The following is a 21,272-nucleotide window of genomic DNA, read 5'->3' on the forward strand; positions in this document are numbered from 1 at the left end:
AAAACACATCTACAAAACTACATACTGGAATGCCGTACAATTATAAAAATAGAGTCTTAATCTATAAACAGAACCAAGAAACAGCCTTAAAAAATGAGTCACTTCTACCCCTGGCGAGAAGTGGACGGGATGGGGTGAGTTTGGGTGAAATGGTGGCTTCTTATAAAACAGGGCAGATTTTTAGCCTCCTAACCACTTACTCTCATCCAGTAGCATCTTATATAATTACAAAGTGAGCTAAAAGTCACAAATCTATGAGTTACAACTTACCTGTAATTTAAATAAGGAAGCATTGTTTCATGGACACAAATGGCTTACACAGGGGAGGGGACACAATGACAGTCCAAGCATCCACGGGAAGAGTTTATTTTCTCACTTAACATCACAACCAAAAGGACAACACATCTCACACTATTGCTTTTACTTGAAACTCAAATGCTTGATGCAAGATAGACAAAAATTTAAGTTGCCAACCAGTACTTTCCCTCTAGGGAGCACTACTGCTTAAATATTTGTCAGTAATTTAACAAAAACATAGAACTACTCTACTAAAGTTAATGTGGTTGTTGGGTCCAACCTATGCTACATTTAAAACTTTTTTTCTCAACAAAAGCTGGAGGTGGAAAAACCAAAAACGCAAGACGTGGTATTTCTCAGAGTATTAACCAGTTCACTCATCTTCATCTAAATGCTGCTTGTGTGGAGAGACTCCTGAGGATGACCATGACTCAAAGCCTCCCCAACCACGGGACTCTCATGGATTAGAACAGAGTATCTCTCCTGATGGTTCAGCTGCTGGTCCTCAGTCATGATCACAAGAATAAACATTATCACGCTCCCAGACAAACCTCCCTCTTCATTGTCATCATACCCTTCCTGCAGCACAAATGAGCAGGTGCTTTTTACACCCACGTCATGGTTTTTTCCTTTGAGCCGAACTTTTAATCAAAATCTCTTTCACTGAATATTCTTAATGAACAGAATGATATAAATGATGATCAACACTAAAGGAAGAAAAATGAGTACATACATTTTCATAGAGAAATACAAACAAATCCAAGTAGTTCCTAAAATAGAAAGAAAAAATAAAACAGGGTAGGGATTTTTTAAATTCTGATGTCTGAACTATAAATGGTGCCAATTAAAATTCATTTTTTATACCTAGTTGTATTGTGGGAATTCATTTTTATATCTAGTTGTGTTGTGGGAATTTATTTTTATACCTAGTTATACTGTGGGAATTCATTTTTATACCTAGTTGTATTGTGGGAATTCATTTTTATAGTCAGTTGCATTGTTGACATTCATTTTTATACCCAGTGTTACATTTATTTACAAAGAGGCTAGTCTAGGTTCAGTGATTACCCTACTGTCTCCCATTTTTAAAACGATTGTCTTTCAAAGCATCTGAACTGAAATGTTGCAGTTAAGTTTTTATGCTACTCTTGTCACTGGTAAAATCTCTTCAACTTTGTACATATAAACATTTGTCTCCACATTGATTCATTAATACTAAAACTAACATAATTTCCCTGCTACCTCAATACCATGAATATCGGCTGCTACACTGTCATTTTCTAGTTCTAGACACAGGTAAACATCTACAGGTGGATTTGAAACTACATAAAATTCTGACATCTTTGAAAGTAAAGGATACTGACGGTGCAGTTCTTTTCCGCATATGCCTAGCCCATCAGCCAGAGGCTGTTTCATAGTGCATTCTAATATACAACTAGTGACGGTCAAATTCTGGAACTCTGAGGCTGTCATTGGCTTATAGATCAGTTCACTATAAAATTATTTGAAATAGTTAATGACAATTTTAATAAAAACAATATTTGTAATATACAAACAAAGGAGAATTTAATGGCTGTGACATTAACCAATCTATGACAAAATGTCCTTAACATCACTAGAGGTTTTCTGTTGGGAAATGCTTAACGACTCAAAAAATTTCCTCTTTCACACTTCAAGTACTCTTTTTATTAATAAGCTGACAAAGAGCTAAATCTGCCCAAGATCAAAGCTGTTGAAAAATTAAAATACAGTGGTAAGTATTTCTAGTGCAAAAGTTAAAGACGTGCACAGCTGCTTCCCATAGAAAAGCTAACACTACAATATGATGAACAATAATGTTGGACATGTGCTCCTTGTTAGGGTTTTGCAATACAATAACCATAAAACCTGGATGACAAAAGGTTTTTCAAAAGTGAAATGAATATATTACCAGGGTTGAGAAAGTCCCCTATAAGAAATCAATTGTTAAGTTCCTGTAACACTCAAAAGATAAATTCTTCCTAGTATAATAAAACAAAACAAAACTACTTTTTAAAAAAGTTTCATCTTCCTTAAGGAAAAAGCAATTCTAACCCATGCACAGCGATGCACATGCTATGCACCGCTACAGCTGTGGCTTTCCTGGGAGACATCTGTACCGTTCTCTTTGACCAGCGTGAAGACAGGGGCTTGTCAAAAGACACCAACAAATTGTTGGAAAGTATCAAGTCTTCCTCTATCACATGAGCTAGTCTTTAAATGTCTGACATTAAAAGATGTGCAAAGTATCACTGTGTTTTAGATTAACTTATGATGCTGTGAACTGGTCTCCACAGGACTTAACAGCGCTCTTTCCTATCTTTAGACTCTCTAACTTTGCTCTGAGAACAAATCTCTAAAACATGCCAAGAGGAAACCATCCCCTCAGAATCCCATCACAGTACTTGCTGCCCTCCTGAGATTTTGGGGAATAAAGTTACACAAATGCAGTCGTGGTCCATGCCTGTTAGGCAGGTCCCTACATCACTGCCCAGAAACACCAGAGCCAAATCAGAGACAAGCAAAGGGGACAGCAGGCCAAACACGCCAATGATGGAGAGCAGAGATCCAGGAAACGCTCAGTTTTCTTCCCATGTAAGTTTCAAAGACAGTTTTACCTTAAAAGAAACCGTGTTTCCAAAACCAGGGTTTTCTTAGTGGATGCACCTTCTTTCTGACACAGAGGCAGAGGCCTCCCAGGGGAGCCCTGAGGAAGGTTCTTAACATGGCTGATAAAAGCAAATACTGAGCAAGAGTGAGAGCCTAGAAAGCCCGAAACAAGACCTCCAAAGTGTATTTGTAAGTAGGAAGCCAGTCATCCACACTGCCATCTCTCATTCCCTATGTTCAGTCATCAGACAGACCATAAAGGAAGTCATGATTCTTCACCTCTCTGACAGAGCCACACTCCCCTGCTCTGTGGTAAGGATACCCTGACAAGTGCCGGACACAAAGACAAAGCCTGAGCACTCACCAGGTGCCCGTCTGCCTAGAAATAAAAAAGACAAAGCACGTTCAAAAGCCACTTCCAGACTGAACAATAATCTTGGAGAATTTTGAAATTTTGAGAATGACATCAGCTCGAGAACAACAACATAAAAATGAGATTCGTGCACATTTTAATCAACTGGCTAAATATAAATATACCTGATTCAGACTTTTAAACTAACAGGCTAAGTCCCAAGTTCCAAACTGTAGTTCACGTGACTGCAGAAGGGTTCTTTGGAAGGGTACGGAACCTGTGGAGAACAGTGTACAAACAACTGTAAACACACACTGATTGTCCACTAGCTTTCTTAAATAGAGTTCTCAAGTAGGAAATTAGATACTGTAGTTGATCAGATAATTTCTATAACATACAAATTCTGCTGTGTGTGCAAACATGGTAGAAAGAGAAGATGCTCTGGATGTTTCATGTCTTCAAAGTGAGTACAGTATTGTAGTTCAGTAAGAGTCCTTTAATCTTCTCGTGAAACTTCTCTCTGTACAAGTTGAAGTACATGATGCTTTCTGGTTCTTCTTCAAGCCAAAACTTGTCAAATTCATAGACCAGGTAACCTGCAATTAAAAACCACACAAACATGTTGTCTACAGCAATAAAATCATATTTAGACCATCTTGTCTTCAGAAAGTATACATCCACCTTGGGCCAGGGAGATGGCTTAGCAGATAAGGTTGCTGGTGTGCAAGCCCGGCAACCTGAGTTCAAATACAGAAAATAAAGTACAAAGTGCACTAGGAAACCCATCTCCCACAGTAAAAGGATAAGCACAGATTCTGTACTTCCCAGGCATTCCATTAAAAACCACACTCTGCTTGGTTGAGAGTGAACGATGCTCTTGGTCAGGTCTGGAGTGACTCCCTCCTTCTAATACTCACAATAAAACTGGTGAAAGTGCTCCATTGTTGGTATCCCAGGAACAAAGTTGTAGAGGTGAAGCTTCAGGGCCTCGCTCTTCAGTAAGCTATAAGCCATCTCTGTAAGGTTGATCCCAACTATTGCATACGAGTACCTACGCCAGAGACATCACCAGTTATACAGCTGGCAGACAGCTCAAGCTTATCCAAGTGCGTAAATAACTTGCTAATTTACTCAAACGACTCTGGTGCTCCCCTAAACACAGGACGCACTTTTTGATAATCTCTCTACACAGAGAGATCAAAGGTGTCCTTTTTTTTTAAGGCTGTTAATTTTCTAGATAGAAGCTAAGAAGTAAAAATAAAAGTTCTGACTATATGACATCTAAAAACAATAAAGAGAGGGAAATCTACATTTACCAAGCTTTGTTCTAATTATTATGTGTAAAGCAATATATAACTAATAACAAGGCCTTAATTTGCATTTCCTTTGCTATTTTCAAAGCTAACTCTGAGTTTCCTATTTCAATTAGTTTCTACTCCTACTTTGAAAATGTTTTTGAAAAAAATATGAGCCCCCATATCTGCTTTTATAAATTATATCATATGATAAAATTACTGGAATACATAGAACATTTATGATCATTTTCTTTAAGATAGTTTATAATATCACTCATTAAAATAACATTTTAAGATACATTTCGAAATACTTTCAGATTTATATACTCATTTTCATTGCAACAGTCTAGTTTTTACTGTTTGCCCGGCTTACCCTAATTTGGGGTGATTTGAGCGGGAAAGAATCTGATGCGCTTCATTGGTGTAATTCTCACTGAAATACCTAAACAAGTCAAGGAAAATGATGAAATAAAAATGTGCCACTCACAAGTCGCATAAAAGTTCAGCGCAAGCCACTGCCACTGTCAAAGCAAAGCCCTCGCTCCCACAGACACTCCATCTCCCTCAGTGGCTCACAAAGGGTTCTGGGTCCAACTCGAATCCGAAGGAACCAGGCCTCTCAACAAGGAGCACAGCAGACAGGAGCTTTGCAAAACTACGCTAACAGAGAGCTCGCCTACACATGGATTTCCTATTTACTTACGAAGGGAGAAAAGTTCTGAATTCTTGTTGTGACACCTGCTAACTCTCGTCCCGTACAGCACTCAGAGGGCCCCTGGGGCCGCCCTTCACTGCCTTCTCTCTGCCACAGCTGCAGTCTGTGTTTCCTACCCACTGCTGCTGACAGAATTGCAGGCGCATGTGAGTCCTGGCCATTCATCTTCACACCAGCTGATGCCTTAACTACCGCGAGGACAACTGTGCTTCACTTACAGGCCTACCCAGACCCCTCAACACAGTACAGCCCGACTGTTAAACCTCGCAGGAGAGGAAGTTGCTCACATTCCTTAAAGATCCTTAGGAAGCAGAATTATATAGAACTTTTAAGATTTTAGATATACATGCTTTTACAATTCAAAATAACATATATCGTAAAATCTTACCACGACATATCTTTCCCCCAATAGCTTTATCCATAAAAAGTTTAGTTCAACTTTTTTTTCACAGTAAGAATTATCCAAAGAGCTAGGCGGTGGTGGAGCATGCTTTAATACGAACATTCAGGTGGCAGAGATAGACAGATCTCTGTGAGTTTGAGGTTAACCTGGTCTACAGAGTGAGTTCCAAGACAGTGAGAAATCCTCTCTCAAAAAAACAAAACAAAACAACTACAATAACAAAAAACCCACAAAAATCATACAAAGAAATGATTAGCTTCTCATTCTCTGCATTATTTATAGTCAGTAAATCACAAGTTACAGATAAACAAAATCACTGCAGTCTGCACACCTGAACATCTACAGAAGAGCTGTATCTCATCCTTCCTGGTGCAGCCGCCCTTTAACACAGCTCTCATGCTGTGGGGACCCCAACCATAAAATTATTCTGTTGTTACTCCACAACTGCAACTTTGCTACTGTGATGATCATAATGTAAACATCCAATGTGACCCCCACACAGGGGTCATGATCCACACATTGAGAACCACTGGTAAAGAACTCAATTTTCCAGTTCACTTATTAAAATAGTGCTGGCTATCAGTTGTGACTTACAGTACATACTTTGGGACTTCATGCACATGGCCTACACAGTGAGGAAAAGGCACGCTGTCACAGCCATAAGAAGGGGTTCAGGTAGCAAGCAGAGGCGCATACCACCTAACCTGCTTCTGTTTTCCCTAGGGAACCAGAGCCGCACAGTGGAAACAAGGGGGCAGACACACAGCGAGTGCTCGCAACTCTTATGCAGGTGTCAGGAATGAGGCTGGAAGAGAAGGGGGAGGCACGCACTATGAGCGCTGGGCAGCAATCACACACGTGAGCACAGATGGACGCCTGCATGTGCGCACGTGCTCACACACTGTCTTCCAATTGTTGCCAGCACCCTAGCAAACGTGTACACTGCAGTTACAAAACCTTACAGTCAATATGAAACAACAGGTCAATTCTTACTAGAATGAAAAGAGACTAGAAATAACACAGAATTTCATTCAGCCAAGAAAAGGAAACTTATTTCACTTACACTAGATTGATTAGTCCGAGTATGCCCATGCCTCTGAAGTCTGTTTTGGGATCATCACCTTGGAATCCAATGTCTGCCCATTGCTTGGAGATCCGGGCCTTCAACTTTTTTGTAGGCATCAGAAGACTCCAAAGCTGCACAAACATGCTTTTGTGTTACAAATAATAGTGATGTTCTTGGTTTATTGGGACATTTTCCTTTCCTTAGCTTATGTAACTCATAATTGAATACTTTCAGTTCAACAACTTTTAGGCAAATTCTAAGACTTACAAGGACTGCATTTAAAACATGGTGTAACTATTCTAACCAGAAAGACTGTTGCAGAGAATCCTTTTTTTAAAGCAAAAAGCCACAGAAATCCTTTTTTAAAGCAAACACACACACACACACACATATATATACATACATATGCTAGAATTAAATTGCTTAAGAAGAGCAGTCTTGTGTAAATTTACTAATATATGTGTATTTATATATATACATATATATATGCTAGAATTAAGTTTCTTAAGAAGAGCAGTCTTGTGTAAATGGACCCATAACTTGGTTTGAATGGGCTCTGCTGTAACATTGGGTGATTAGTCTTTAATCCAACAAGATAAAATAAATAGGTCTGAGGGAGGGGACCAAGGAAAATAATATTAATAAAACTCAAGAGATATGCATATGTGTGCACGTGAGACTATTTCATAAAATTAAATTTTTAAAAGAAAAACATGTCATTGTTTTAAGATAAGTATAATCTTTAATACTGTTATCAAGAGTTGTTGACTAACAATCTTTCCCTTCGTTAGACATGAACAAACCAGTCAATGAAAACTAATAAAATTTAGTCAATTTCAAGATCCAGTGTAAGTCATCAAACAGACTTGTAGACACTGATTAAAAACTGAGAAGATTTGTAAAACAGAAATGTTTATACCTGCCCCCATTCATTGTAAAACAGAAATGTTTTTGCCCGCCCCCCATTCATTGTAAAACAGAAATGTTTATGCCTGCCCCCCATTCATTGTAAACCAGAAATGTTTATACCCGCCCCCCCCCCATGCATTGGCATGTGAGGCACTGTTGAGAGAAGGAAGAGTATCCTGTCACCTAATAAACACTCAAGACTGTGACCTTCTAGAATTCTGGCCCTGAAGCTAACTCCAATTATAAGATTGGGCTTTCTCTCTCCCGCTCTCTTACTAGCCACCCATACAGCTTATTGACATTTACAAGGAATGTGACCATAGCAATAAGGCTTTTGATGTGTGGGTTGCAATGTAAAACCATTACTGCTCAATTTTTATTTATCTGTTTGTGGAGATGGTATCTTATTATATAGCCCAGAATGGTCTTGAATCTCCATCCTCCTGCCTCACTCTCCAAAATTCTGGGATTATAGGTACATGTCATCATATTCAGCTTTTAATGCACAAAATTTAATATTCATAAGTACCATTATGGGCTGTAGCCTGGAGATGCTGATTTCTTAAGGTTAAGGTGAAAGTCTGTAATCCAAACGTAGACACTAACAAAAGCTGGTGAACACATCTTCGGATTCCACTGAATTACTTCAGCCCTGCAGTTCCCTTGCCAGCAGGGCTGCTGAGCTGACACCAGTCACTGTGTCCAGAGCTGAAGTGCACAATGAACAACCCAGGGGAGAGCTGCCTGGACTCGGGCGGGCACTAGGACAGGGGTCTAACCCTGCAGGAGGGCAGGTGCTGCAGAGGGCGCTGAAATGAAGGTGACAAGTAGTCATCTAGCATGCTTGTGATCACTTGAAACATAAGCTCAACCCACAAAAAAAAACTTTACTAACCTCAAAATAAAATCAAGGGTTATTTTCATTTTGCAATTAGGTAAAAAATGTTAGTTTACATTTTTTCTAAAAAAGGTCTTGCTTGTTTAAATTTATTTTTATTTTATGTTTATGAATGTGTTTATATGCACCATGTATGTGCCTCATGCCTTCTGAGACCAGAAGAGGGTATCAGATCCCCTGGAACTGGAATTATGGGTAGTTGTGATCTACCACGTGGGTGCTGGGAATTGAACCCAGGTCCTCTGCAACAGCAGTAAGAACTTATCAGTTCTGAGCCCCCTCTCTAGCCCTAGTTTTGCTGTGTATGAGCAGCTGATGTCCCTCAGTCAGATGTCCCCAGTGTTACTTTCCACAGGGCTTTGGTTCTGTCAAGTCCTAGCTCCAAGTGCAACATAAGCTAATGGAACGGATGCATGGGGAGCAGAGAGGACAGGTAGGGAGAGTCAATCAGAACTAAGCATGCCACACGAAATGTCAGGAACTCTCTAATGAAATAGGGAGGGAGAGGTAAGTGGAGAGGATGAGTGAGGTAAGGGAGAGGGAAGGAGGGAGGGAGGGAGGGGAGGAGGGAGGGAGGGACAGAGGGAGAGAGTGAGGGAGGAAGGGAGGGAGGGAGGAGACAAAGCCACCCCTGCAGCCTCCTGAAGGCAGCATGGACTGGAGCAGAAGACAGGCAGGAGCAGCCCCAGGCTCCAGCTTTAGTGCCAGCAGCAGATCAGCCCATCGGGGCCTTGGAGCCCTCTTCCCCACATGCAGGGCCACACTGAGCAGTCTACAGCACTTTCTCAACCTGTACATGGCAGGGCCACCACCCTCACACACTTACACACCAGGAGCAGGTGACAGGAAGCTCTCTCCCTTCTTACAACTGGAGTCTACTAGTGCGGTATTTAGTGTCGGAAGCTGTCCTGGTCCTAGAAGTCCCACAATGTTGTGGAAAACGGACATCTACTTTCATAGATTCTGTGTTGCTGAGAGAAAGCTCAGCCTCCACAGTAAATTAGATAAACAGAGGCTCTGGGGCCCAGACACCCCTGCCTTGAAGGTACAAGAGACCCCCTTTTATGAAAGGACAACTTAGAAGCTTTATTTACCTGAACAGATTCTAAAAGGTGCTTCTCAAGTAAGAGTTCCTGTCAATGAAATGTAACACACATTCTCCGTGAGGCAAACAAATGGGTGGACCACATGAACCTCGAGAATCCACACAGCTCTCACAGCTGAAGCGACTCCCTGAACACTCAACCAGCGCTTACCTTGAGGAGCAGTTTCTCATGCTGCGCATTGCCAGAATCATAGGGTTTTTTCCTCACATTTTCTACATCCTGGTAAAGCTGCTTATAGCCAGTTATCTGCAGTAAGCACGTCCTCATACAGATTTGAAAACTGAAAGATAAAATTATTAGTTTACATCAGACCTCTTATCACAATAAAGCAAAGCCTGTGGTTCATACATGCATTCAGAGGGTGTTTCCTGGCTTTCAACTTATCATAAGATGCACCAAAGGCCACACAGAGCCTCACACGGGACTGTGTCCTCAGAGCCTCATCAGAGCCTCACACGGGACTGTGTCCTCAGGGCATCACACGGGACTGTGTCCTCCTCACACGGGACTGTGACCTCAGACCATCACACGGGACTGTGTCCTCCTCACACGGGACTGTGGTAAAATGGGGCCTCGAGAACATGCAATGCATAACTGGCTCCATGACTCATTCACATTCTCTCTGAGCAGTCCACACAACCACTAATCTTACTGCCACAAAGCAATGTGACTATGGAAGTGCATACAAAACAACCCAGGACAAGTTATGTTTCCCCAATGCAGCAGCTTACTTTCCCTAGAGCAACACGCTTTTTACAGCGACTCCACTCTAGTAACGGCACACGAACCTTCAGCACCCAAGACAGAGCACTTCAAGATCCAATCCATCAACATGTAGAAGACCCTCAAGCCTCATGCTGTCCCTGAAATGCCACCAGACCAACCCATAAGGCACCAATTCCCTGCCGGGTTTATGGGTTCACGTCCTAGCTACTGTCATACTCCCGAAGCCGGCTTCACCTCCCTTACATGTGTAAGCACTGATCCCTTACATGTGTATCCACTGATCACTTACATGTGTATCTGATATCACTTACATGTGAATCCACTGATGTCCCTTACATGTGTATCTGATGTCCCTTACATGTGAATCCACTGATCACTTACATTTGTATCCACTGATGTCCCTTACATGTGATGATATCACTTACATGTGAATCCACTGATGTCCCTTACATGTGTATCTGATGTCCCTTACATGTGAATCCACTGATCACTTACATTTGTATCCACTGATGTCCCTTACATGTGAATCCACTGATTACTTACATGTGTATCCACTGATCACTTATATGTGAATCCACTGATGTCCCTTACATGTGTATCCACTGATCACTTACATGTGTATCCACTGATGTCCCTTACATGTGTATCCACTGATCACTTACATGTGAATCCTCTGACGTCCCTTCAGTGTGCCTACTGCCTATCTAGCGGCTACTTGGTGGCTCTGGTAGAACAGGACTACGTTGCCCACAGAAGTGCAGGCTGCTCATGAAGGACAGAGAGCAGTGTGAGGGCTCAGCAGAACCAGTGACACACACTGGAGGGCTTGAGGAGGACACAAAACCCAAAGTTTGAAGGGCAGGAAGGACAGTGGACAAAGTTATTTAGCCTCACGAGAAGAAGAGCATAATAGGGCTGAGTGGGAGAACCTGGTTCAGTCCGTGTGCGCAGTTACCAGCATACGGGGCCTCAGTGCTCAGGGGTGACAGGAGATGGCTACATCACCCATGGCCTTCCCGCCACAGTCCACCTGAGCAGGGCTCTGCACAGCAGGCTAGAGAGCATGACGCAGTTGCAGGGGGAGCAGCGCACCTGGTGTCTTTCTCAGGGCAGATGTTCTTTTCCTTCATTATGTCTGCTACACATCTGTCCAGCTCACTCTCGTCAACTCGGGTTGCATTCTGGAGGACCTGGTTATCAAGACACAGCTGAATGAGCAAAGTCAACGAGAGCTGACACAGAAGTTGAGACGTTTAACCAACTTGACCAAGAAGATATTAAAATGCACAAAGAAACCACATTTATTTCAGATCTCCCCGAAAGCTGGAATCATGGTTTTATTTGTGGTTGTATAAAATCTTCCTAATCACACTCATAAGAGCAACTCTAACTAAACTCAGCGAGTGAAAAATAAAGAAGTCATGAAAGTGGGATGGGGCTGCTTGGGAAGCCCAGCATGTACAGGAGGAAGAGAGGCCATGCAGGAAAACACGTCACGAAACAGTGCATACTTAGGAAATTGTCACAAAAGATGTTAAGGGAAGTGGGGGAGTAGGATAGGAGGGAGGGAGAACTGGGATTGGAATGTACGAAGTAAATTAATAAAAAAGGCGTTTAAAAAGATGTTAAAATTTACAATTAATCTTATAAAGAGGAGCAGCAACAGGATCTAAGAGCTGCCTTCCTGTCCCCATGCTGCCCTCCCCATCCAGTTCTCCAGGGACCCTCCTGTCCCCATCCTGCCCTCCCCACCCAGTTCTCCAGGGACCCTCCTGTCCCCATGCTGCCCTCCCCTCCTGGCAACTGCTCTTCCCACAATGCACTGTGTCAGCACATTAGGAAGGTGACCATCCTGTATGGTGTACTTCCGGTCCATCTGGTACTTTCCTCTACTTGTCTAGGAAACCCTGTGAGTATGTCCTTTAATTTGGCTCTCTTGGAGGACTATCTGAGCTACCTCAGCCTCTCCCTCTATTTCTGCATAAGTCTGTTGATGAGCCTGTCAGTGTCTTCAAAACATAGTGAGATTCTGATCAAAATTAATATTTTAATAATGAGTCTTTTAATTGATGATCACCAGGTTTCTTTTTTTTTTTTTCAATCACAATTTCTCCAGTTTTAGAGTTGAAGACAGTGTTTCGTTAAACCCTTGGTGTTTTACACTTCGGGCTGCTGTGTTGGTGGAACTGCCCCTTCAGGATCTAACAGCTCATTGCTGTCGGGGTTTTCTCCCATACTTGGTCAGTTATTAGAGGTTATTGACATTAATCTTGGTAAAGAATTGGCCTCTGAGTTTGTTGATACTATCTACTTGTCTGATTCTCTATTCATTCACTTTCTGCCTTACTCTGGACTCAGTTGCTTCTCAGGCTTCTGAAGACACAAATATTGATAACTGGTTTAGGTCTCTAAAATCTGCTTCAGTAAGCTAAGCAAATGTTGATTCTGTGGTGATTTCAGTTCAGTTTCTTCCTCTGTCTCCTACCAAATTCTCTGACCCATGGGACATTTTATAGACCAGATATTGACTTTTTCACAGCTTAGCAGTCATAGGGTGTAATTTATAAGCCACCCCTAGTCTATAACTAAGTGAGACTTAATTTTTACCCATCAAACAAGCTTCAACTGTGAACAATTTATATCCCAACACAATCATACTTTGAGATTACTGTTGGGGACAAGACTTAATAGATTAAAATTGCTGTTATTCATAACAAGCATTGAAAATGCAAAGTATTTAAACATGTAAGAGAGTTTCTTGGGTGCTTTAATTCTCTCAAATTCTTGTAGTGCCCACTGGCTTAATTACATCATCATAAACATTATCAACATTCATTCTCTTACGTTGCCTTCACGTTGAAGTCTCCAGTCCTAAAGCCATCTCAAGGCACTCACTGGTAAGGGGACAAGCAAACCTCACAAAGTCACACAAGCAGGAAGCAATGAGATCAGGACTGCTGTCCTGATTTCTCTCATGTGATAAAATGTAGTAAAATGCAGAGGTCGTCAAGATCAGAATAGACTTTTTTCTTGAGGTAGATACAATGTGCAGACCACGCACACACTGCACGTGTGAGCTGACAAGTCTGTCTCCATGCATTAACAAACCTGTTCTTGACTTCAGGCTTCACGACAACGAAGCATCTAGGATTTAACTGAGTTAGCAGTGTTAGCTTTTGTCTTTACAGTGTACCACAAAACACAAGGATTTCACTTTACTTTTGCTTTGTTTTGTTTTGGTTTTGAGACAGGGTTTCTCTGTGTAGCCCTAGCTGTCCTGGAACTCACTCTGTAGATCAGACTGACCTGGAACTCACAGAGATCCACCTGCCTCTGCCTCTGGAGTGCTGGGCTTAAAAGTGTGCACTACCACCGCCCAGCCGTATTTTACTTTTTTAATGGTGAGATCCTAATACAACCTTAACATTTTCATTTCAAGTTAGATTTTTTAAATTAGTAAGTAGGGTAAAAATTAGCATCTTTTCTGTTTATTTAATAGTCTCCTGTAGAGTCTCGACCACCTTTTACAGGGGTCACATATCAGATATCCTGCGTATCTGATTTACATTACAATTCATAACAGCAGCAAAACTACAGTTATGAAGTAGCTATGAAATAATTTGATGGTTGTGGTCCCCACAACATGAGACACTGTGCTAAAGGGTCCCAGCATTAGGAAGATGAGAACCACTGCTCTAAGCCTTCCTTCTCTGTGGCACTCTCTACTTCTCTCCTATTGATAACTACAACATCAGCTTTACTTCTTTATTGCTGACGGCCCTGGCAGAATACTGCAATGTTGTCATCAAATCTTTAACATTTCCCCAACATCTTATCTCCTATCCTACTTCCGTTTAGCTTAACTTTACACACATAAAATCTCACTAATGACTTCTGAGACCCTAAGACACCACTGCAGCTGGCTCTCATTACAGCAGCTCTGCTGACGCCTGGGTGCTGAGTTCAGGTGCTGTGCCTTCTCCATCAGCGCTAGCAAAGGGAACAAACGTAGAAAGGAGGCCCTGACTTCCAAACCATTCTTCTCCATTCGTTTATACTCGAGCACTGTTACCCGCTAGGAGCTGGTGCCGGCTCTAGGGATTCAGATGCAGATGGTAAACACTATGCTTCATTTTGGGGCAGGGGAAAATGGAGAAATAAAAAAGGTAAAATACTGCACAACAAGGAAGGCAAAAGGACAGGGAGGTTAAAGGTTCCAATTCCAAGCAGAGAGTGGTCAGATTGCTCATGAGGTCAGAACTGAGCAAATCTGGAGATGATGAGACTTGAGGTTTTACTGGGAGAATGGATACTCTGGCTCTCACGGCACACAGGCCGGACGGCAGGTGCTGCTCTGGTTTGGAGCAGCAGCAGCACAGTGGCGATGACACGAACAGGACAAGAGCCATGCTAGATGCAACGGACAGCAACACAGGGGCAGGTGGCATCCAGGGGATGGACAGCACCGACAGTGTTGTAGGCTGGTGTCAAAGCATTAGAGAGGACACACTCAAGAGCTGGGGGCACATGTGGGGTCTGAGGGGGTGATATGAGGAACTGTTACACTTCTACAGAAAGCACCTGTCAGAGGACGACAACGATTCATTCTCAAATACTCCCAGAGTTATGACACAAAAAGACACAACTTGCTTTACACCCACTGGCCCATGTGGAACACTCGGCTCCTTACAGAAAGAATGGGAGCAGTCAGGACGCAGGGCTGTCCCTCCAAGCAGGGCCCTGACATGCAGGACATAGTGTCACCGCGGAAGCAACACATCAGAAACAGAATCAAGGCTTCTGGAGTGGGGCCCAGTGCCTACATTCCAACAAGCTTCCAGAGGGCTGGGGCTGCTGGGCTTGAACCTGTCCTAACAGTTCTGAAATACGATGTGCCCACATATGTCTGCCACAATGCACCAGGCTGCTGTGGGGATCTGCCTGCTACACTTCAATGGCAGGAACTCTGTGCGTGCGTGCGTGCGTGCGTGCATGCGTGTGTAATTAAACAAGAACTAGAGCAGAAACTGGAAGAAATAAAACAAACTGCTTTAGGATTCTGAACGAAAGACAACTATTCCCTCCTAGGTGGATGTGAGTTGTTCTTACATAGTTAACTCCTAAGTGAGATTGTACCAAAACTAGCAAGCACCACTTTAGCAGTAACTCTCCAGAAAGAGACATATCGGCTTAAGAGTCCAACACCCTCTGTTTGCAGGGTGAGTCAGCAACTCTTATCAGCACTGGCAGACAGAGTCACGTCTACACATTTACTACGGTTCACAGTTTTCACTGTGGCCAAGTGCAAACACATATACAGCTATCTAGAACACAGATGTACACATAGATAACTGAACTAAAAAGTCACAAAATAATATTTAATCTTATTGTGAACAATCATTTCTAAGCATTTTCTATCCCTTTTGTACCGTTTAATGCTGGTCACCATCTATTAACACAGTGTCCAATAATGATCTACATGACTTGCAAGTTTGTCTCTGCCACTACAGTAATTCTGACACAGAAAACACTGTGACCTAACAGTTAACTCTAGCTGCTTAGTTCTTGGTCTTCCAATTAACACAGCATCAAAAGTAGCTAACATGTGGGAGGCGGCCATATTGGTCCTGACTTTCCATCAACGACAAGTCCATGCAACCACTTGCCCGACTCAGCTTGGGGGTGCACTGACTGCATTTGAGGACTCTGCTTTGCACCTGGCCACTCGCTGGCCCTGTGGATGCAAATGGAGATGACACAGTATGCTGGGCCTACACTGAGTTACTGTGAGAGCGTTCACTCTCTGCCCACCGAGTCCCACACCTGGAGCCTGCAGTCAGACATGTGGACCCGTTGAGAATGTGACACCAACTTGACAAAGGGCCTTTGCAGCTGGCCCACACGTGCATGAGCACACAGTAACCTTGCTGAATGCTCCTGAAGCTTTGGGTTTCTTTCCTACACAGCAAAGGCTGACAGCCACATGGCATACGCTGGGACTCACTTTAGATCCAAAGGTAAGCATGCACTGTTTTCTGCACCCAAAATCGCTCTGCTCTTCTCTCACACAGCCTACCCTGAGAGCCAGGTCACGGGGAGGGCTGCCCCAGACACCGATCTCCAAAAGCTACCAACTGCTACTGCAAAATAAACAGGGAAAGCCTCAGGATGAGACACGGAGTTCAAATACTTTTCTGTCCATCAGAACACAGAAAGTCTTTTGAAGACAGAATTACTACTTCTAAAATGAGCAAATTTAACTCACAGTTTCTCATAGCAGAGACGGTAAATATAATCCTGAAATCAAAGTGTTCTTTTAAAGAAAAAATATGCTTAGGCTAAGTTTTCTAGAGTTAGCATTTTAATCTGCCCTTACCTTACTCTTGGAACATGTCAAGGAATTTTCTGAAATTAAAAAAGAAAAAAAAAGTTACCACTTGAATGTATTTTCTGAATTAGACCAAAATCAAATAGTAAAAATATAAAAGCAAGTTTAAGACACAATTTCCACGTGAAAACAGAGCAATCATCTCAAAGTCTTATAGGACAGAGAAGAAGCTGGAATGATCTCCCCCGGAAACACAGTATCAAGCTGGTGTGGGTGTCCCCAGAATGCTGTTTCTATGCAGACCACCAGAGTGAGGGTGTCTGCTGACAGCTCCGATCTCATCTGAAGGCTGTTCTCCACTCCTTTCTCTTCATCCCTAGTGAGTGGCCAGCAACTGAACAACACAGGAACAAAGGAGCCAAGACTAGCCTGCCTGGCCCACTATCCTCTCTCAAGCAAAGAGCAAGCAGCCTCTGCATTCCTGGCTTTTGTTCTAAGAATGGCAAGAGTATTTGTGTTGGTTAAAAAAAGTTTCTGGTACACTGAGAATGCTCTCCTTTTGAGGATTTTAAGAAAAATGTTTTTTGTCTCAAAGTAAACCCTTGAATATGTTCTTCCCACGTACTGTTAAGTGCCAACGAGTACAGCTTGCAGAGACCTGTGTCGAGGGGCACTTGGAACGTCTAAACAGGCAAGAGGGAAAATCAAAGAATGTACACTAAGCTTCAATCAGCCAGTGGCAGGAAATGCTTCTCCCGTTCTTCCAATGCCACCTGGGACAGGGCCCACCGCCCATGCCTCGCTTCTTGGCCCTAATGGTGTGTTTGAGGCATTCTTGAACAACACAAAACAGGAACCAGTTAAATCTAGATTTTCCACTTAACACAGCATCAAGAGCTGTGGCTCTGCCTAGGTCTTTCTTAGTACACCTAAAGTGACTTCAAACCAAAGTTCTCAACCATCCGAGTTTGAAGTCAGAGTAATATTTTCAACTAAACATTGAAAAACCTGTCATGTGACAGAAATACAATGCAAGTCACACTAAGCCCCATGAATACCATAAAAATTTCCACAGCTCCACTAAGTTAAAAAGAAATACATACAATTTGTATGACTATAACTTAACGGATCTAAAATATTATCACTTCAATGTGTTCAATTATGACACCTTCACACTTTTTTTTCCCCACACACTCTGCGTGTACCCCGCTGACACCATGCACACTTCAAGTGCTCAACAACCATAGTGACTGTCACTACCGGGCTGGCCCAGGCAGGCTGCAGTCTACGCATTCACAAATAAGAGTAAGAAGTGAGAAAAATGGTAAATGAGCCACAAAGTAGGAACACACTGACTTTTCCAATCATTTCATCACATAGTTGTGTAAAAGTTTCAAACGGAAGAAGAGTAATTTTCTAGTAAACAATTGCACACATTATCTGAAGAATAACTGATACTTTATTTATTTGTTTATTTATTTTTTCAAGACAGGGTTTATATGTATGGCCTTGGCTGTCCTGACACTCGCCCTGTAGATCAGGCTGGCCTTGAACTCACAGAGATCCACCTGCGTCTGCCTCCCGAGCGCTGGGATTAAAGGTGGGCGCCACTGACACCAGGCTAACTGATACTGTTTCAAGAAACCCAAAAGATTCATTCACTGGGTAGATATGTGTAGACATAGGAGTTTTTTATATTCAATTATTCAATGTGCACTTGTCAAAAGCACAGTGAAAAAGGCCTCAGACCACAAAGCTTAAGAAACTCAGTTGCAATGACTTAATCAGAACACACAAGTACCCTACCTACCACTGGGTAGACAGGAAGCATTCAACTGCTTTTTTATTAACCTTGAGGTTTTTGATTTTGAATATTTTGAATAGCATTACCTATCCTGTACGTCCTCTGGGCACCTCCATAGGTGTCAAAAATTCGCTGCAATTCACACTTTCCAGTCATCTGTCGTAAGACCCATTTCATCCAAAATCGAAAAAAGTGCCCATAGAAGAACTCCCACAAAGAAATAAACATGTTCTCCTGGAAAAGGATGCAAGAACACAAGCTTAATGACCTCAAACTGGAATTTTTAAACTGAAAAACAAATTAAGTTGATCCAGCTCCCCAAATTATAATAAAATCTGTTTTGTGACAGTGTTTGATCAGTCAGGCAAGGAAGCAACATATGGCATCGATTACATACTGATCAACCAAAAGGTCAATTTATCTCTAGGCCAAATGGCCACTTTAAAAAAAATTGTAAAAAAGTAGGAAAAAAAACTGGCCAAATTACTTACAGGCTTAAAAGAACAATGACCACCTTACATTTTAACCAAATAATATTTCATATTTTGGATTCTCACTTCCGTTTTTCATCCCTTAAAACTTGGAACTGAACAGTTGGACAATAAAAGCACCAACCGAGCAACAATTTCAAGTCAACCCCACATCAGATGTAGTTTCCCCAAGAATGAGCTCTTCTTAAGTTAGCCCAGGCGCAGAGCGTGTCCCCGCTGTCTCCATCAGCTGCCGCCCACGGGCGGAGGAGAACGCTACAAGACGCTTACAAACCGAAGCGCACAGGTTGAAAACCCCGCAGATGGCATCCTGGCGAGCTCGTGATTTCCCCAGGTGAAGAGCAGAAATGCCAAAAAAAAAAGGTTTTTTTTTAAAGAAAAGGAAAAAAAATCCCGCAAAGCCTACACACTTGATACGACTGGGTCAGAGAAGAAAAACTCTTCGCGGGCTAAAACGAAGGGGACCAGGAGGGAGGGACGCCGGGGCCCGCGAGGAGAGCGCTCCTCGCCCGCCCTCCAGCCCCGGGGCGCGCAGACACTCCCCGCAGTGCGCCGGGGGCCGGAGCAGCTGTCACATCCGAAATCTCCGCCGCGGGGCAAGGAAAGGGGGGCCGGGGCCAGACGCGCGGATCTGGATCTTTAAAGCCAGCCATGCCGCCCGCGCTCGCCGGCCCGAGTGCCGGGCGCCGGCAGACCGTCCCGACGGCCCCGGGAGGCGGTGCGCGAGCCCCGGGGGCCCCCTGCGCCGCGCCGCCCCGCCCCTCCCGCGCGCGGGAGCGCAGCACAAAGCCCCGACGGCCCCGGCGCCCTTGCACCGGGTTATCCGCAGGACCCCCGCGAGGCCTGCGCGGCCGCACGCCAGCCACGCGGGGCGAGGGAAAATGAAAAGACAGCAGCCACCTCATAGGAGCGGAAGAACTAGGGGAAAGCTGGCGCTGCCTCGGTTTCCCCCCTCCGGGCTGCAAACACCAGCAACGGAAACGACGCTTGACGCAGGGCGCTCCCTTCAAGCACCGCGACCCGGAAGTCGGGACCGGAGGCCGGCGCTGGGAGGAGGGAGGAGACGTCTCCCGCCTCTTCCGATTGGTCTGCGCTCCTGCCTATCGCTGGCGCGGAAGGAAGGCCTACGGACTGGCGCGCCAGACGCCGGGTGGTTCCCTAGGCAACGGGGGTGGGGGGTGGGGGCGGTGGCTGCCACGCCCAGCGCCAACGTGGACTCACCCTGGAAACTTTGCTCCCGGCTTTGCGAGGCTCTTCCGCCGCGGGAGTGACAACAGCGCTTTCACCTACATTTCCTAATCTGTGAAATGATTTTATCCTCTGTGAGGCACAAAGGAAACCTGGCTCGAAAGGACTTCGTGGGTGACGCAAAGGAATTTGCGTGGTGGCCTATGTGGGCTCCACGAGAAGTTGCGAAGTTTGGACTTGTAAAAATGAGCATTGAAGGATCGGCGCATCACACGTTCATTTCTTAATTATCGTTTCTACTGGAGGAATAATTAGTGCACTTAAAAAAAAAAAAGCCCAAAAGGTTCGGTTGATCAGCTGGTATGCTGTGCGGGACTGTCTTCTACAAGGGACTGGCTACACTCTAACCAACCGGCAAAAACATAGTATCAGGCGAAGCTGCTCGACAAAGCTCTTAGGGGGATTAGGTAAAGGGGATGAGAGAGTAGGGGAAGGATTTACATACAGCGGAGTCAGCGAAGTAAGACTCTACCGGATGAAGTTAGGGAGTGTGCTGGGCATGGTAGTGCCTGCCTTGTAATACCAGCCAGAGGGCGATGTTGGTAGGAAGACTGGGAGATTAAAGCCAGCCTGGCAACATAAGGTTCTGTCTCAATAGATGATGGATGGATGGATGGATGGATGGATGGATGGATGGATGGATGGATGGATGGAATCCTCCCACCCACATAAGGTTCTGTCTCAATAGATAGATAAATAAATAAATGGAATCCTTCCACCCAACCAAGACTCTTGACTCCGTTTAATTTGCTCAGAAGCAACCACTATATACTTACAGAAATATTCAAGCCAATGTCTAGTGTGTGCTCCATTCATCTCCTTGTGAACTCAGATTACGTGAGCAGCACACACTTTACCACTACTCAACCATCGTTTGTAGAATATAAACCGGTGAAAGACACACAAATACCACCATCTTTGCCCCAACAGGAGTGAAATCCTTTTGGTGGAGACTATAACCCTCCTGTCCCAAATCAAGTTCTTGCCCAGCCCTCCTCCAAGAATG

At 43.6% G+C, this 21,272-nt stretch overlaps 1 protein-coding gene across 2 annotated transcripts; it reads right to left on the minus strand.

Moving 5' to 3' along the window:
• Positions 1 to 350: 350 nt before the first annotated feature.
• On the minus strand, positions 351 to 20,058 carry Elmod2 (ELMO domain containing 2). 2 transcript variants are annotated; one of them, XM_005077724.4, is made up of 9 exons: positions 19,919 to 20,058; positions 18,614 to 18,761; positions 16,772 to 16,800; positions 11,488 to 11,585; positions 9,820 to 9,949; positions 6,754 to 6,887; positions 4,946 to 5,014; positions 4,195 to 4,328; positions 351 to 3,873 (listed from the first exon to the last, which is right to left on the minus strand). In XM_005077724.4, the coding sequence occupies exons 2-9, from the start codon at positions 18,753 to 18,755 to the stop codon at positions 3,728 to 3,730; spliced, it is 882 nt and encodes a 293-aa protein (XP_005077781.1). In that variant the 5' UTR covers positions 18,756 to 18,761; positions 19,919 to 20,058; the 3' UTR covers positions 351 to 3,727. The 2 variants fall into 2 exon arrangements, with proteins under 2 accessions (XP_005077781.1, XP_021087266.1); XM_021231607.2 differs by lacking the exon at positions 19,919 to 20,058 and adding an exon at positions 19,429 to 19,566.
• Between the last annotated feature and the right edge of the window lie 1,214 nt (positions 20,059 to 21,272).

The sequence above is a fragment of the Mesocricetus auratus genome, unplaced genomic scaffold (assembly GCF_017639785.1).
Source record: "Mesocricetus auratus isolate SY011 unplaced genomic scaffold, BCM_Maur_2.0 Super-Scaffold_100041, whole genome shotgun sequence".
NCBI classification, from domain to species: domain Eukaryota; kingdom Metazoa; phylum Chordata; class Mammalia; order Rodentia; family Cricetidae; genus Mesocricetus; species Mesocricetus auratus.